The 18,889-nt window shown below is 36.3% G+C and overlaps 1 protein-coding gene across 1 annotated transcript in view; it reads left to right on the top strand.

Annotated features, from left to right (window-relative positions):
* fcho1 (FCH and mu domain containing endocytic adaptor 1) overlaps positions 1 to 18,889 on the top strand; it is a 47,622-nt gene that overhangs the window by 16,979 nt on the left and 11,754 nt on the right. Inside the window, exons 3-14 of the mRNA XM_044130568.1 lie at positions 6,752 to 6,843; positions 9,100 to 9,174; positions 9,638 to 9,779; positions 9,866 to 10,018; positions 10,766 to 10,870; positions 12,462 to 12,560; positions 13,379 to 13,475; positions 13,621 to 13,738; positions 14,758 to 14,782; positions 16,452 to 16,512; positions 17,335 to 17,525; positions 18,115 to 18,139. Of these exons, the coding sequence (XP_043986503.1) occupies positions 6,752 to 6,843; positions 9,100 to 9,174; positions 9,638 to 9,779; positions 9,866 to 10,018; positions 10,766 to 10,870; positions 12,462 to 12,560; positions 13,379 to 13,475; positions 13,621 to 13,738; positions 14,758 to 14,782; positions 16,452 to 16,512; positions 17,335 to 17,525; positions 18,115 to 18,139 (1,183 nt within the window). The remainder of the gene's footprint in view (positions 1 to 6,751; positions 6,844 to 9,099; positions 9,175 to 9,637; positions 9,780 to 9,865; positions 10,019 to 10,765; positions 10,871 to 12,461; positions 12,561 to 13,378; positions 13,476 to 13,620; positions 13,739 to 14,757; positions 14,783 to 16,451; positions 16,513 to 17,334; positions 17,526 to 18,114; positions 18,140 to 18,889) is intronic.

The raw sequence follows: 18,889 nt of genomic DNA, 5'->3' as shown, positions 1-18,889 counted from the left end.
AATTTTCTAAAATGGAACTATCTCTAGCAGGCTGTTTCCTCCAGAACCTGGCTCCAGTGGGTTCAAATGGGCCACCTGGGACAAAAGGGTTGTTTCAATGACAGACCAACGTTGGCTACTATTTTTGTCATGCGTACTCTTTTGACCTTTCTGCTTTGTTCTGATCATATTCTATGTTTTTCAGCTATTCTAGTCGCCTCCTTTTCTTTGTCGCCTGCTTTTTTTTAATGATCCCTGACATTTTCCATTCTGTTCTGTTCTTGCACACCTGCCACATCTATTTCAGGTGTGTCCTACTTCTCTTTTTTCCCTTTCTTGGACTTTGAAATGTCCACAGTAATGCTTGTTTGTGGGGCATTAAAAAAAAGTGCTGTGCAATGAAACTATGTTAATTTATCGAGAAATGGAAAATGTCAATAATAATTATTAAGGTTGGCTTAAAACTTCATTAAGACAGAAAACATACATGACCAAACTGTCAGTATGTCAGGTTACTATTATGTAAAACAATTTTCAAGATGAAGAAGAGATTTCAGACATTTAAACTTATTTAGCTACAGCTTGTTGTTTACAAGCCTGTCTGTTTAACAGCAAGGAAAAAGCGCTTTCCCACCCAGGCTGCATTCAGAGCTAAAAAGCTGTGTAAGACAAAACAGCCCTTTAGCTAATTAGCCAACAGAGCCGCTTGAGAACGAGCTGCTCACACAACCTCGTCTTGTTTGGCTCAAGAACATTCACAGCCGGTCACAAAGCCTCCTCATGGAGCTCTGTCTTTTTCCATTAACTGCATAAGGACTGTGCTCAGGGGGAAAGCCTGCAGCTATGATTAAAGACATCCTTGGCAAATGAAAGTGCTGCTTTATTATTCCAGTTTGCTTTACACCAAAATATCCACCTGAAAGAAATCCGAAAGTATTTTCTCTGGCATTTTCTCAAGTTTGATGTAGATAATTTCTGTGGTTTAAAGTGATTTCTACAGATGCCATTGAAAGTTGCTTGTTGCAACAAACTGCTGGTCAACTAGCCAAAAAAGCCAAAAATGTATAACACAGAACATTTTTCTAGACACCTGCATTGCTATCCTTTTTTTACTAAACTACTTTTTTTGATTAAACAGCATAACACTTAAAGTAGTGCCTTTTAAAGAATAATCTTTTTCCCTGGAATTCAAAAAATATACATATTTGGTGTTTGACAGATTAGTTATTTCAGGTTGAAGGAAATACACCTTCAGAGAGCACAAATTAATATCTCAGTTACAAGCACAGACATCACGACAGTTGACATCTGTCGGATGTATTTCTATCCGGGAAGCAACCATATGTCTACTTCTCATGTTTAATACAACAAATGGAAAATCATTTCAGAGAAGCAGATGTGAATATTTACATCAGTCAACAAACTGGCCATCTGTGCTGCAGAGCTGCAGCTCTCTGCTTCTGATGGTATCGTCTCTGCTGTGGAAGTATTTGCTCAGCTCGACCTGCCCACTAAGCAGAACCGCTCTGCACGAGTCAGCAAACCTCTGGCAGACAGGTTGCCCGACTTCACTTCCTTATGTTGTAAGAGCTAAAGCTTGGGAGATGTGTAACCATTTGTCTCTCATCAGAACTAAATGAGCTTGGTTTCAACTTGGACACACAAAACACACACACAGTTCTCCAGGAGACAACACAGAGGAATGTGTTCCTCAGTAGCCATATGCAAAGAAAATTATTAGGTCCATTTGTGTGTGCTTGACTATTTAATGAGCATTGCAACTGCTGGAAAGAAACATCTAATTATACCAGCAAAGTGTTATAGTTTTAGAGCAACAGAGTTTGCTTTGCATTGGTAGATAAATAGCTCATTTGTGACTTCACATTTTACAATCTGTATCTAGTTAAGAAAAAACATAAAAGTCCCAGTTAAATCGAATATCAACTATTTTAAAGTCTTGGGTTGTTAACAGCTAAAAAATACATCTTTATTTTATTTGATAAGTTGTGTAAAGTTACTGTTTGGTGCTACATTTGTTTTGCTTTGAGATTCAAGATTGTCTGAGAACTCTTTTTTTTTTTTTTTAAACCCTAAAGTTTAATGCTTCAAATAAGAAGAGGAGAAAACAGTCATCTTAACTTCACCATACTGCTGCTGGCTTCCTGTGTACAGAGTTAAAATAATTTCTCTTTAAGAATTTAAAGTAGATCTCTGACCAGTTTCAGAGGCCCACAGTGTCTGAGTCATAGTAAGAAACTTGTTCATGTCTTTAAACCTCCCCCAAACTTTCCGGCGTCTCTACTGCCACCATTCGCCTTATTGTCATGGTAATGAACCCGATCACGCATGACCGACTCGGTCAACTTAATTGATGAATAAGAGATTAGCAGGAGAGTAAAGTATGGGGGATTGCATATATCAGACAACAAAAATTTATCAGTCAGCTAAAGTTTAAGGAATATATTGTGGCACTCGGAGAATGTTTCCAGCTTCCCTAATTTACAAGGTTTGGCCTAAATTCACATCTAAATCACTTTGCTGGAACAATATCTTTAAATGTCAGTGATATGTTGGACATCTCAGTGTGTTCTCACTCAGATTTTATGGAAATGTTTGTATTTTGACTTCTTTTTTGCACTTTATAGCTTCAGGTTTGTGATCTAAAGTGTTGTAAACATGTTGATGCATTCTACAATTGTAGATGGATCTTAAAATCCATCTATCCGTAATCTATGTCTGCTCATCCGCACAGGTTTGGGGATGGTGTCAATCTCCATCAGTGATTGGTCAAGAACTGCACCATGTCATATGATGTTCATTTTTCTTGTTTTGTTCTTTGGATGGGGCTAAAATTAAACAAATTTCATTGTACTTCTGCATGATGACAAATACTGATTCCGATTCTGATTAGAAAACCTTCCGATTGTGATATTGGTAATTAATGCGATGGCATTATCAGGTAAAACATATCCCTGTTTTCCTCTTTTTTTTGTATTTGTCATTTGATCTTCTGTCAATCTGTGACTATTTGTATTTTAGGTAAAATCATATTTACCCATTGTGAGCATCTGCTGTCCAACACTTGGAGCATATTTGCAAACAGTCATTGCACTCCAAGCAGTATCTCTGCAATGTGAGTATTGCAGAGAAACTGATATTGTAATGAGGATATACAGTTGACATATACTCTGCAGTCCTAGAGTATTTGCAGACTCACTAAGTTTTTTGTCTAGTTCTGTAACACTATAAACTGTTAATGATTTTAGTTGATTTGAGGCAGAACTACTATATATTGAATCACAATAATTGCACTATCAAGACGCTGGAATGCAACATTCTCTTGGAATTTGAATTAGAAGTGACTTGCAGGATCAGATGAACATTTCAACAGACAGACTAGCTTTGTATGCAGTTGCTACACCAGCCTGCCAGTTATGGTGGACAGGTGCTGTGTTTAGCTTTGAATAGGCAGGTATGTGTGTGTGTTTTAGCATTTCTAACCTTGTAAGACCTAGTTTTCCTACAATACCTTGTGAGGACTCACTGCTCCTTTGGGGGCGCAGGCATAAAGAAGTATTACTGTTTTTGGTTAGGATTAGGCAATAAAAAAGAATAAAAAATGAATGGAAGTCATTGAAAAGTCCTTGTGAAGATAGAGTAGGTGTGTGTGTGTGTGTGTGTGTGTGTGTGTGTGTGTGTGTGTGTGTGTGCGTGTGCGTGTGCGTGTGTGTGTGTTTGGTTGAAGCCTGAACTGAAGCTGTCAGCTCACCTTTCTGCGAGGGTAGAATTTCGACATTAGGCATTCACAACTGCAACGAGCTATAAGGGATTTTTTTTGTCTGCCTTTTCAACTACACAGGGTGTCTGACAGTACCACCATTTACAGCAGTAAATAAATAAATAAAACAAAACAATTGACATGTATTCATTTATAGCAGGGGTCCCCAAACTCGATCCTCGAGGGCCGGCCTCCTGCATGTTTTAGTTCTCTCCTTGGTTTAACGCACCTGAATCAGACGATGGCTCGTTAGAAGGCCTAAGAAGAACATTGACATGCTGAAAAGATTGTTGGTGCCACCAGAGAGAGAACTAAAATGTGCTGGATGCAGGCCCTCGAGGACCGAGTTTGGTGACCCCTGATTTATAACCTCTCGTTTTAAGGTTACTGTTAAACTACATATCTTTAAATCTGGAATAATTTGTCCAAATTGTGAAATTATTGTAAAAGTTTCCTAAAATGTTCTCTAAAACTTTTCTAAAGAGACAATATATTTTAAGATTGCTTAGTAGTATTGGATCTTCTAAGGTTCTGAAGGTTTTGACGCACTTTTAAAGGACTATTTGAAGGTTGAGGCTTGGAAGTCCGAATAATAGCGAATACTAATTTGAGGAAGATGCTCTGAGGGGCATTATGTGAAGAAATGCCCCTACAAACAACCTCTTTTTATCAAATGGTATCCCTGAACCAGGACTTAAGAGGGTTTTTTTTATTTATTTCTGGAACGAGAAAAATGTCTTTAAAACTATCAGATTAAGTTCTGTAATGCTGGGTTAATCTGTGAAATGTGCACAAATTACCTAAGAAGGACCAAAAGGAGATGGTACATCTATTAAAGTCAAATCAGATCTTCTATTTTTTAATTAAATAATAAAGGAGTTATAGACAAGAGATTGATGGTGCTTGCTTAATGTTGTTTAATGTGGTGTTGTCGGTTTAAGATTCATCTCAGCTTACTTTGTGAAGTCTGGTTTTTCCTCTTGCAGCAGTCTGTGTCTCCGTTTGTTGGGTACATATGTCTGTGTGGTGACTACCGAGCTTTTCTTGGCATCCCATCCATTCCCCTGGTACCTGGAAAAGGGTCTGTTGTCAAACGGGTTATTTTTAGGTCTTGAGAAGCAGCTGGCTGTCTGTGGTTGCACAAGGAGTCCAACTGTCTGTTTACTAAAAGATGTGAGGCTGAAGTCCAGACACACCCATCTTAGTCACTGTGTGTCTGTCTCAGCTGGACTTGCATGGATTATAGAGTCATGTAAAGACAGGTGTAGGTTTGTAAAATTACAGCACTGATGGACCTGAGGTGATGACGTAGTCTGTTGAATCTTCTTGGTTGCATAGGAGGCATTTTCTGACATTTTCTTTTTACGTTTGTGTTTGACAGATGGAAAAAATGAATGTGACATTTAGAGTGGTGATTTTCTTGTAGTATTTTCATTGTATTTGATCATTTTTTTCTCAAACAGTAGTGAATGCTGGCTGTCTCATGGAAAAATGTCAGATGTTGGACACATCATCACTTAGACCCAATTTACATCTCGACTTCACTCCACCACAGAATGGACTCTGCAGTAAATACTAACCCATTATAGTTAATGAGAGCATTTGCTCTGCCGTGGTGGTGCAGTGTGCAGCACCCCCGCATCGCCATCCATCAAAATTAGAACTGGTCATGGTTTTACCGGATGGTGGAGCAAGTGAGGAGTCAATCTTCAAAAATCCCACTGCATTTCCATCATATTTTCAAAATCACTCACCAAGACAAGCTCTATTTGCTCCAAATACTAGCTATATTAATGAATGAGTGTTTATTAGGGCTGAAAAGATTAATTGTGATTGATTGACTATTGAAATAATTGTTGGTTTATTTAGTAATTTATTGTTAACTGGAGGATACTGACTCTGAAAAGGCCATTTGCTGAAAGAACAACACAGTCGGATGTAATTAAGCCAAAACAGTACAAACAATAAATGCATTTTCAAGATTAGAATATTCATTGTCTGTAGATATGCATCCATTTCTTCAAACGATCAAGTACTCCAAAAGCAATGCAATAAAATGTTTCATTTTCTTATTTAAAAAGGGATTTATTTATGCATTTGCATTTTTATATGTTCTTAATATGCTGAAGTGGTTAAATTATGTGCCAGTTTCCTATCAGATTAATCATCAAAATAATTGGTACAATAATTGGTTACTAAAATAATCTTCAGGTGCAGGTCATTGCAGGATGGGAAATTTAGATCGACCGGTAAATTGAGAGCTTTGCCTTGATGCTGTCAGTGTAAAATAAAATAAAGAAGGTAAGAAATGGACACTAAAACACAAAGTTTCTCCTCTGGATCACTGATCCTACATGTTTTTGGCCAATTTCACTAAACATCAGTGCTCACAAATAAGCTTCACAACCTAATTACATTAAACCAGGAGGTTCTCAGTGCAGCAACATCTCTAAAGTTGTTTCCTAACTTTTTTTATATATATATATTTTTGGTCTGAAAGGTTCAAGGGATTTAGTGTTGAGCAAAGAAACCCATGTTTATTCATTATCCAGCAAAAAGCTAATGTGCTCAAACAACAGAGTTGTTTAGAAAATAAAAATCAGAAATGACACCAAAATGTAAACCTAAGCAGGATGAGATCAGGCAAATTTAATTGCCAAACTGATTTTTATTTGTGTGAAAATATAAATTGTGTTACTAACAGTGGCTACCAAGTATGTATTAAAGAAAGGTGCATCATAGCATTTTGAAACCTGGTTACTGTCGATTGTTTGTAGTTCAAAACAGCCATACAATGATGATAATATTTTACATTAGTTTGATCCAAAACTGTCAGTAATATACCGGTGAGATTGTTTTTCTAGTCTTACTGCAACTTGTTTGCTCTCTGTAGCCCTGAAAAATTATTTTCATCACCTGGATGATCTCTGCCAGTTTGACATTTCCTGACTTGGTGCTAACAGGAGGTACCTGTTTTAATTTGTGCCTCTGCAGGGGGAGAAAAATGCCGGCTTTGACGTGCTATACCACAACATGAAGCATGGCCAGCTGGCAACCAAAGAGCTCGCCGAGTTTGTCCGAGAGAGGTAAGGTTGATGTGGGAGGTGGCTCGGTGAAATCCAACATTCCTAACTCTGAGAAAAAGAGGAGAAAAGGGCTAGGCTAGGTGATGTGGTCGGAGATTAGAAATGAAGTGTTTAGTTTCATCTGCTGGTTTATCGCTCATGTGTTTAAACCTGTGTGCTTTCAAAGACCTGTCGGGAGCGTACAGATTACAGAAAAATCAAGTATATCTCTCTTAATATCATTCAAATCAACTCCCTGACCTTTGACTCATGTCTTCACCATTATTGTTTGCTGCTTAAGTACTTCAGATGTTTGGAGAAACACCATTACTTCCTGTGGTGAAGCACATATATTTTCAAGGGTAAAAGTATCTGAGTTGTTAACAAAAGAAGATGTTTGCACGTAATTAACAGAAACAAACTTTAAGAAACCTTGTCTCATTACTGCCATTCCATTGTTGCAGATATTTCATGAAAACACACAAAAGCCTGCTAATAACACAAGCTCTGATTTTGGTTTTTAGTAACAGTGGAGGAACTTACATCTGTCATCTTTTTAAACATTTACGGCTTTCATAAAAAAAAAAAACACGTAATACTTTAAAACAATCTAACAGGCAGCTTTTGTCATGAATCATCAGATTATTTCTAATTTTTATCAGAGCCCACTCCCTGGTTTCCCATCAGACTTAAATTCTTGCTATAAGCAGTAGTTTAATTAATGATTATTTAGTTAAAAGGTCTTTGCATACAAAAGGATAAGAATAGATTTTAGGGTGGCATTTTAATCTGTTTAATTTTGTCTTTTTAAAGGATTCATGTGGGTTTCATTTTCAGTTTAATTTGTGTTTTTGTTATAAAGTCTGCTGTTAAGTTTGTCTTTAATTTATACTTGAAACTTTGCAGGCTCTTTTCTGCAGTTGCATAGTTGCTGTAAAGTTTATGCTTACTGTACCAAACAAACATGACATACAGGAAATATTATCTCTGTAAATCAGAGTTAGTTTTAAAATGCGTTAGGACCTAATTAAAGTGAATATTGCCCGAAATCTTGAAAAGTCAAAATCTTATGATGTTTTTTCCAAATGTCTCTGTCTAAAAGTACATCTTTTGCTTGTGCAGTGATGCACTTTCACTAATGTTGTAAAGTTTAGAGTTTAATAAAGTTTGACTTTAATATAATAAGGTTTCCACTACTGACCAACTGCCTGTTTATTGAAATCAACTGACTCAAATTTTCACTTTAAATGGACCTTTCACATATTTCTACATCTGGTTGGTATATCAAATTTGATTACATTTAAATCAATAAATTAGTGTATTTCTTCTAACTGGTTTATATTTATCTACTTCGGTGCTTGTAGAAATTTAAAGTCAAAACAACAAGAAAAGTTATTTTTTTTATCTCATCTCAAAACATTTTCTCTCTGAATACAGGACCTAAGCCAGGGTTTCTCTTTCTGACTGAAGCAGTATTAGCAGCTATGATGCTCACTTTCTTTATTTTTGCAAAATACATATGCGAGTTTGATCTACTTTGCTGCAGTATGTAAATGCTGCAGTCAAAATAAAAAGTGGAATATGTTGTTATGAAAGTAGGATTCCACAGGGTATTGAGATGTCAGCGCTGAAAGTTGGCACGCAGAGAGGAAGCTGTTACGCCACTGATATAATCCTGACATTGATTCAGAACATTTGTCCACATTCCTCAAAGGAGGAACTCACTTATCTGTTTGAAAGCAGCACACAACGAATCAGCGGTCAGGAAATGAAACAGTAGCGCTCTGGTACCAGAGTGTAATCCAGCCAGATCAGGGTTAGGCAACTGTTTTGATGAATTTCCTCCTTACATTATTTCTTTTTGTGTTCCCTGGAAGCTTTTTTGCAATAGAAAACTTTATGAAATTTCACAATTTGTTTGGCAAATCAAAGCAGTTAGATTTGCTGTGGGGGCGGTGGTGCAAGAAATAGAGGAGTTATTTCAAGTTAAGTTCACCAATCAAAGCTTTGTGATTGATTTCTACTGTTCAGTAGAAATCTGAGGACTTTAGTTGATTCTGATAATAGCTGTTCTGTGTTGAGTGTTAGTACACTTTTTCAATTAATAGTTTTGCTATAAACAGGCAACCAGAAACCCCAAATGATGGATCACTTTGTCTTCTCTCATTTATTTTTTACAGAACTGTATTTATTTATTTTTTTGTATAATCCTGTTTCCTGCTGGGTCATGGTTTCCTCTAAATGACTTGATTGTGTTAAATTATTTTTGCTTTTCAGGGCTGCCATTGAGGAGACTTATTCCAAATCAATGAACAAACTGGCTAAAATAGCGAGTAATGGAAGTCAACTGGGGTGAGTACTGACAAGTAGCTAGTGCTTCCTTTTCTCCCTGGGGTTGTTGTTGTAATTATCAATGTGACTGTCATATGGCTGCATGTGTTATATGTATGAGTGCCATCTGCATCACCAAATGTCCAAATTTATGATTAAATCACTGCCCTGTGTGATATTTAGCTCATATACTTTAATGTGCGCGTGTTTTTAACTGTTTGTGTTGTTTTGTTCATCAAAGGTTCAACAAAAGCAACAATTTTTGTAAGATTTCTGCAGATGTACTACAAACCACAAGTATCTGCTCTAATAAACTTTTGAAACCAGATGTTAGTTAAGTTAAAGTTGCACATGCATGAAGTCATTTACAGCTCCACTATTAATTATTCGAGACAAAAAGAAGAATGTTTTTTCTTTGTTAAATCTCTGTTTTTGCAAGCATTAGTGTTATTGGTTAATGATTGGTTATCTGTCTTTTCTTTAGGACTTTTGCGCCCATGTGGGATGTTTTTAGGGTATCTTCTGACAAACTGGCTCTCTGCCACCTGGAGCTGATGAAGAAGATGAACGATCTGATCCGGGACGTTAACAAATATGGAGACGAGCAAGTTAAAGTTCATCGTAAGGTAAACGCCTGGAATGTAAACATTATGTGTTGCATGTAGCCTGTTTGTATCATGCCCTTAATAAATGTGAACTGTGTGTCAACCAGACAAAGGAGGAGATGGTTGGAACGGTGGATGCTGTGCAGGCGCTGCAGGTTCAGAACGGCCACCTTCAGAAGTCGAAGGAAGGTTACCACACCAAGTGTTTGGAGCTGGACCGACTCAGGAAGGAAGGAGCACCGCAGAAAGAACTAGAGAAGGTTTGCTGCTACTTTGAAATTTATTTCTCAGCCATTTGCCACAGAAGTGAGCAAACTAAAATAAAAAATTCCGCAAAATAAATTGAGGTAATTAAATTGTGCTGCATTTTTCATCCTAAAGACTCAGAGACTTGAAATTTACCACATTTGCAGTATCTTTTCTTAACAGAGTAATGCCTTAATGTGGTTGGATTGCTAATAAAATTTTTACTTTTCAAAAACTTTGAAAAGCTTGAAAACCTGCTTTGGATAAGTATGGAAAAAGAAAATGAGAATATTTCCACACCCTATTCCTTCTACCATTGTCTAAAAGATCGATCCATACATCCATATTTCTCTTCCAGTTTTGGATTTAAAAATATCTCTATAGCAATCTTTTGTATTTGTACTAAGAACTGAGCTAATTTGAGTCCTCAAAATTACCAGGAAATGAACGACTACATTACTCAGCTGTTGGTAATGTTCTCAATTCGTCAGTGATATTTGATCATGTCACATTATTGTTGACTGTTGTGTGACTACAATGCAAAGTTACCTCTCTTATCTCTCTCTGGATCAAAGATCCACTGTTATATTTGCAGACACCCAACGTGCTACAGCTCAGTAATCACATATTGCATTAGTTCACACCGAGTATTTCTAATTACAGTTCTGATATTGTCTCAATACAGCTGTTCTGTTAAATTTAATGTCAGCTCTGTGAGTCAGCGGCTTGAAAGCTGCAATTTTCCTTCTTCTCCTCGCTAGGCGGAGCTGAAGTCTAAGAAAGCGGCGGAGTCCTTCGCGCTGTGCATCGAGAAGTACAACCGTGTGGGAGGAGAGTTTGAGCAGAAGATGAGCGAATCCGCCCAGGTCAGCGTCGACTCCAGCGCTACTGATAGCCCTCCCTCTGATCTGGCTTTTCATCCATTCCTCCCTCTCATTGGCTTCAAGCCGCTCTGTGTGGTGCCCCACCTGAACAGAACCCCGCTATCCCATCCATTCATGTACCATCAAGCCGCGCGCTGCCCCTGATAAAAGAACCTCAGCCCACCTAAACCCCCGACTCCTGAACACCCACTTCCACACACAAGCTGTAAAATGCTCATTACCTTTAATCACTGCCTCTGTGCTTCCATGGTTACAGCAGCTGTTTCCATGGAAATATTTAACAAATCCCAATGAGCACTTCTGTGTTTTACATTTGAAATAATGAATGGAGTCCTGGTGACCAATTAGTTCGTGTAACAGCTCAGAGGAGGAAGGTCTGGCTGTAATTGTTAAGGTGTGTGGCATTTTTGTTCCAAGGTGTTTTTGTTAGACTAAAAAAAATACATAATTTGTTGCACTTGTTAATGAGCTCAGCCAGTTTGGATTCAGAGTAATAATTTAGGGTTTCATTTGTGTGCGCATTTTCCTCCTTGTTTTATTACTTGTTTAAGTACAACTACAGTGCCTTAGAAGACATTTCATTCCCTTTGAACTTTTGCCCATTTTGTCACTTTAAAACCCCAAAACTTTTATGTATTTTACTGGGATTTCGTCTGTAGACACGCAAGTTAGTGGGCTGTTGTAAAATGAAGAAAAGGAAACCTTTCATAAATAAAATCTTAGCTATTTCAGCTATTTGTGGGTGGTTGTGATCCCCAGTCCCTGCAAATACAGAAGGTTCAGTGTACTTCCCATTTGATTTTATTACTAAATGTTGGGATTAAAGAAGCTCCAGTCTTCAGTTCAAGCTACCATACTGGTAAACAATAACATTCATTTTTAATAATTTTACTTTTTATTGCAGTATTTAGCTCCTAAACCAACCAAACGACAAAAATAAAAACATGTTACTACATATGGCAACTCTAGAGAAATGGATCTGAATGTATACAACTAAATTTACAAAAATCCTGCTCCTATTTTTTAAATCTCACTGGTGGATCTTCTTCAACAAAAACAACATTTCTTAAAGACTATACTTGTAAAACATAGTAAGAAAAGATTTGGTTGACAGAGTACAAACAAATATAAATGTTCTTAAATCTTAAATTTCTGGAGGTCTCCTTTGAAAGTTTTTCTTAAAATAAGTATTTTCTGCTTTCTCTTATGTCTCAGTGCATCTTTTACCATTAACAAGCAAAATGCTTAAAATACTCACACCTGCAGTTATTGAAATATGTTTGTGTTTTTTGATTGAGAAAGTGAAATGCCATGTTGATTTATCTGCTTAAAGTACTTTAAGTTTCACAGTGACAGTTATTGTTGTGTAACTGATAATTTTTTTTAATAATCTTCTAGATTTCGAAATGCTTAGACAGTAAGATTTCATCTGTGTGCCTATTTGTGATGATTATGCAAAGGTTGTTTGAATGATTGCAAATCAAGCAAAGTTAAAGTGACACGTTCAGGATTTTCTGGGGAAAATTTCAAATTTTGTCTGTGTGTTTGTGTGACCGTGTTCATGTTTGAGCAGAGGTTTCAGGAAATCGAAGAGGCGCATCTGAGGCAGATGAAACAGTTGATTAAAAGTTACTCTCACTCCATAGAGGACACCCACGTCCAGGTGGGACAGGTGAGTTGCACTTCATGTGAAACACGGCTTTGATGATGAAGATCCTGTTTATCTGGAGCTTTGCTTTTCTGTCTTTCACTCCCCTTCGTACTGTAAGCATTTGGGATTCAGTCTGCAGAGTAGAATAAGTTATGAGCTGGACTTAGCATCAAGTTTTGGTTCATTCTTTCTAGATTTCCTTATTTTTAAGGCTCGGTTTATTAATTTAGCACAAGAAATGATGCTTGAGTGTACTTGCTCTGTGCAAATGTTCTAAACTGTGGGAACAATAGAAGCATTTCAGGCTTTCTACCCGTGTATTATAAGATGTATTTGTGAACAGACGGAGCTCAAACTCAAAGATTAAACTCACAGCATCAGATTGTAGCTGTGGTAGCAAAACAATCTAACTATAAAGATTGTTCTGTGAACTTTTACAAAATAAACTTGCCAGCTCCTTAGAATCTTAGATTCTAATTTAAAATATTTTATTATTCCATGTTGAAATTATTAAATCAAATTTAACAGCACTGACAATTTGTTAGCATGCAGCTGGTTGTTTCATTTATGCCATGGACCGGTTTTAAATGTGATCACATCATGTTTTTAGATTCACTAACTGGGTTAGTTTGGATTTATCTGAAATGCAAATACTTGTTTTTAAGACTCTATAGTTGTGAGTTTAAGTATTGTCAAAGTAACATAGTTACCCAATAATATTTTTACGTTTCCTGTCAACTTAATATCGTTTTATACAAAAACTCGCTGCACCGTCTCAGCTAGTAAATTTTCTGGGGCGAGCCTTGCATTCAGAGCTCATTTGTCACTTTGGGCTGTAGGTCCACGAGGAGTTTAAGCAGAATGTGGAAAACATCGGCATCGACATCCTCATTCAGAAATTTGCTGAGCAGAAAGGAACGGGCAAAGAGAGGCCAGGTACAGTGAGCTTATTCTTTCTCCATCTACTCTGAATTAAGATTGAGCATAAAACAAAAAGAAAAAAAAAGTGAAATTTTTTCTTGTGGCAAAGTCTATTTAAAAATAAAAGATGGTAAAAATTATTTGTATTTTTTGCCTGTAGCTTCAGTTGGTTTTGAGGAGTACATGGCAGCTTTGACCCCTGAAGGCGGGAAAAAGACTCGAACAAAAGCCTTCAGAATCCCCGGTCTGGGAAAGAGGGACAAGGAGCCGGACTCCACGTGAGTTTGTGCAAACAAAAAGCCATGCAGGAAAGGAGGCCACTTTAAGGAGGAGTAATGGCTAGGTCAGATATAGTTCAAAGCAACTAGTTCACAATACAATCAATAAATAACCTGCTTGTAGATATTTTGAGTGAAGTGAAAGGAGTGATCTTTTACCAGCTTTGCTGTATTTGAACCAAATATATATATATATAATATGAAAGAGAGGGTGTGTCTGTTTTCTGTATTCTTCCTGAGTTAAAATATTAGTATTGTTGTTTCTAAATTAAAATCAACGTGTTTTCTTTGCATTATTTAAGGTCTGAAAGCACTGCAACTTTTCCATTATTTTGGTCATTTCTCATTTTCTGCACATAAATACAAAATTTCTGCTGGGAATATCAGAGACATTTTGTCAGTAATGTCTACTAATGTCTGAACTCCTACTATATCAGTAGTTCATAAAATTAAAGAACATTTTATGTTCATTTTACTCAAACATATACCTATAAAAAGTAAAACCAAATGAACTGATTATTTTAAGTGCTCTCTTAATTTTTTCCAGAGCTTTATATCTCCTGTAGGTGTTAACATCCATCGGCGCTTTGATTTTTAATTATTAATTGCATGAACAGGCTTATTTACGTGTGATTAAATAACATTTCTTATCTAAATAAAACATTGTAATAGCATAATTGTGTTTTGAGATTAAATGTGTATTGGAAATGCAGTTGTTGTGATGTTGACATCAATATTTCTCCAACCTTCTCTTAAAGTTTTATCAGGACAGCATATTTTCTGTTCTCAAATAAGACACAAAAATCTTGTTTTTATTCTTCCTTTCTCTCAGTAAATCAGAAATGAAACCCCTGGGTCAAATCCCCAGGTATCACCATATGTTAGCCATTTTTAGGTTTGTCAAAAACTCCGCAGTGTTTCACTTCCTTCCTACTCACTCCCCTCATCTGCTCTTTACTTATGACTTCAGACTAAGCTAAAAGTAACAACTTTTGTTTTTTTTCTTTCTATATTTGCAGAGATTCAGCTGTCCCAGAGGCATTGGTGAGTATTTGACATATTTCACAGCTAAAAGCTAAAAACCACAGACTCTGTTACTAACCCTAACCTAGATATCAGATACTCTGGTATTTTGAGGGTGTGTAATCTATTACAACAGTGTTTTTGTTTACCAGAGTTTGGAAGGGAGGGATTGTGTGTATATGTGCTTAAGTAACAAGATGGATGATGTGGGGTCTCCCAAGTTTATTCCTGCTCTTCCGAGAAGAACTTTCTAAGATTATCTTGGCGGTGGCAGTGGAAGTGAGTGTGTACGGGTGAGGAAACGTGTGTACGTGTTTCCCTACATGCAGTACCGTGTTAAGAGCAGTTAGTGTGTGAAAGGGCTTTGGACGTTGCCAAAAATCCCTCTAGCAGACGGATGATGAAGGAGAGAGTAAACAAAACGTCTTTAAACTTCTCTGGCTGCTTCTCCTTACCTTTCTTCACTGCTAGATTTTGTCATAAGGAGTTACAACAAGGTCACTTTTATGATCAGTTCAACATTTGGATAGATTTATTTTCCTTCTGTGTATTCTTGAAGGAGTGTTTGGACAAGCAAATAGTCAAAACTACAGTACACAATTTTCTAAATAGTAATCAGCCTGTTTGAATCTTAGAAAGCCCTTTCTGTTCACTTTTTAATGCTTATTAATGATTTATTCTAATGCAAAGTGAACCCAAAGGTGCAATTTACATTTAGACGCAAAATACCTTTGATAGCAGTCTATAAACGATGAGAGATCTTCCACAAACCAACTTCAGAGCTTTCACTAACATTTATCATGCAGGAAAAGTCGTGACTATCAGCTTCAGATTTAATTTCCAATTTCTGTAAACGTAATACAGTTTTTAAAGTAAGCATAGTAAAGTAGGCTACAAGATATTCCATCACATTATTTCAGTGCCAGCATTGTAACTATGCAGATGCAATGATGTGAAAATATATTTCTTTGGATAATCTTTTATCCAAAGAAATATAATTTACATGGGACTAGAGATGAAAATTAAAATTTTCATTGATATATTGTACATTTTTTAAAAATAAACTTGAATTTGCTATCTTCAAACAAATAAACAAATATTTATGTAGTACTTGGTAAATAAAATGTGCAGTTTTCAAATAATGATTTTTTTTTTGCATTTGTTAAAAGTTGCTCTCACTGTTCTCCTAAAGCCTTAGAAATTACTTTGACCAATGGGATAAATGTCACTTTGTTTCTCATCTGTTCTTGAAAAGTGAAGTGGTACAGTGCTGGATTCTAATCTCCATTCCTTTAGATTAGACCAATCTCCTCTTCTCTGAATCAGATTCTGTCACTTTAACATTAATCAGCAGTAAGTCAGTTTCTACAGATTGTTTATTGAAATTTGTAGTTTCATATGGGTCAGATTTAAACTTTTCTTTATTTGTTTAAGTTAAATTGCTCTTTCAGTTTCAGGACACAGCATTGTTTGAGCTCTTACTCGCATCCTGTAAAGGTCACTGACCCACACTTGAGTTAAACTCTGTTTTCAATCGATCAGGTATATTTACTCATTCGTTTCTCAAATGAACGGCTCTCTGTAAGCGCTGGACTACGGCAACATGTCTGTGTCGAATGTGCATTGTTTGTCTCTGAGCTGCTGCTGCCTGTCTCTCTAACTTTCTCTGTGTTTGTTCTTGTTTTTGCAGAATTCACCACTGGAAGTAGACGACGAGGGATTCGTCATCCGAGCTGACAGCACTCCGAATGATATCCTTTTTTTCCCCATCCATAGTGTGAATTAAAGTAATATCAACATTTTGGACTCGCTCGGTCAGAGTCCAAATTGAATCTGATATTTGTAGATGGAGCAAAAGATTAGGATGATGGCAAAGAGGCCTTACTACCTCAAAACCTCTGAGTTCATCGCCAAAGATTAATCATCAAAATATCATGTAAAAATCTTCTCAGCCATTATTTGAAGGGTTTAGATACACATTTTCCCAATGATTATTGAGAAAGTAAAGGTATTTTTTTGATACTCTTTCATTTATTTACTATCTTTTAACAAAGAATTCTTATTTCCTATCAAAATTAAACTTTTTGGTTAAATTAAAATAATTTTAAATCTAAATCAGCCTGTGAATTATATCAGTAACATTGAGCTTAAATGTATATTTCATTTTGTTCTTTAAAGTCATAAACTTCCAAACTACCTATTTAAAATATAATACATAGTTTATTTTTGAAAAAAGAATTGAATAGATCAGTATGTTATTTGAAATATATCCACTTGTATTTATTGTAAACCAAAAACAACTTCCAAATGGGCTAAATACATTTCAATGAGCATAAAATTAAAAAAATAGAAACATGCAGCAGCAAATTCTTGTTATTCTAAGCTACATCCAGACTTTTTTTCTTTACTTTAGATGTCACACAGATAGTCTGCAACAATTAAACCTTGTTATTGTTAAGCTATTCTCAAAAGGAAACTTTAAACTAATTTTTGGCGTTCTCTGAAGAGCCAGTCTCCATTGTTTCGCAGCACCATTTGCCATCTGAGGTGTTTTTTCTTGACGGTTCCTTTACGCTTCTCTGAGAAGGAGGACAACTTCTACTCCAGCGATTCAGACTTTGACGACGAGGAGCCGAAGAAGTTCCACATCCAGATCCGACCCGTAGCCAGCAGCAGTCGCAACAACTCTGTCGCCACTGAGAAGGAGCTGAAGGCCACCGTGGGAACGTTGACGCTGCCGCCCAACAGAGGGACAAAGCAGCAGGTTATTCCTGAGATCTGCTGCATTTACACATTTTATAAGAAAACAAATGATAACACGTTATTTGACGGGTTGTGAATAAAACCTTCATAAACATGACGTAACATCTGTCATGAACATGAGTAAGTCTTCATGAATATTTATGACTGTTGTCATAAAGTGTCATTTGGTAAATCATGACACTTTTAATACAAAGTTGGCATTATTCAACATGTCTTAAAAACTTAAAAAAATTATATAGTTTTATGTTATTGAAGCTAAAGTTTAATTAGTAACACTTTTATAACATTTATGTCAAATCATGGTTTCTTGGTTAATGTCAAGTTGTCATAAAGACATGTTGAAAAATATCAACTTTGTATTAAAAGTGTTTGATTTACCGAATGACACTTTATGACAACAGTGATAAATATTCATGAAGATCTACTCATGTTCATGTCATGTTTATGACGATGTCATGACGGTTTTATTCACAACCCGTCAAATAAAGTGTTACTGAACAAATTCTCAATCTTAAATCTGGCACAGAGTTATTCCATTCATTATTTGACTTTTAAATACTTTTTTTATTTGTACTGTTTTTTATTTCCAGATGCCTGCAAAGCGACATCTCTCCAGTAAGTTTAATTCATTCACTTTGTTTTTGAATGTTTTTTTTTAATGTTAACATAATTATCTTCCTGCAGCCTGCAGTGCTTTGACCAAATAACCAAACCAGGAAAAAGCTTTCCAAACCAGCTTAAACCAGTTTATTAACCTCCTTTTACTTAGTTATGGAGGAATTTTTCCCAATTCAGCCTTTTGGAACAAACTGCACGCTTGAGCTCAAGCCACAGCATCTCTAAATTCTGACTTTGATTAGGCCAGTCCAAAACATTGATTTTAGAAGGGTTTCTATCCAATCCATTCACTTCAGTTCATTGGCTTTGCTGCAGAACCAAGTTGAAAATAATAGTTGGACGTTCTTCTTCAAGATTTTCTGGTAGAAATCAGAATATTTGATTTAATTTTTTTACAGCAAGTCGTCCAAATATAGAAATGGCAAAGCAGCCCCCAAACCCTGACTCTAACACCGCCATGTTTGACTGCAGATTTGTTGCTCTATAATAGTTTTTGCTGCAGTTTGCTGGACTCTTAAAACTAAAGGAGTAATCCTTTCCAAACTCATAGTTGTTTTGTTTCTAATATGTTCTTAAACTTGGCCTACTTCGTGTTGTCAGACAGGTTCCATTTAAGCTATTTAAGACCGTATAAATCTGTCTTTGTACAGACCAGAGTGTAGCTTTTGAAATGGAATCAAAAATGTGTTTAATCAGAGTTAATTAATAATACAACCAGGCTGGTTTGGATTCACCTTAATAAATAAC

The sequence above is a fragment of the Gambusia affinis genome, linkage group LG10 (assembly GCF_019740435.1).
Source record: "Gambusia affinis linkage group LG10, SWU_Gaff_1.0, whole genome shotgun sequence".
Lineage (NCBI taxonomy): Eukaryota > Metazoa > Chordata > Actinopteri > Cyprinodontiformes > Poeciliidae > Gambusia > Gambusia affinis.
Note: the sequence above shows the minus strand (reverse complement) of the source record. Positions and strands in the feature narration are given on the sequence as shown.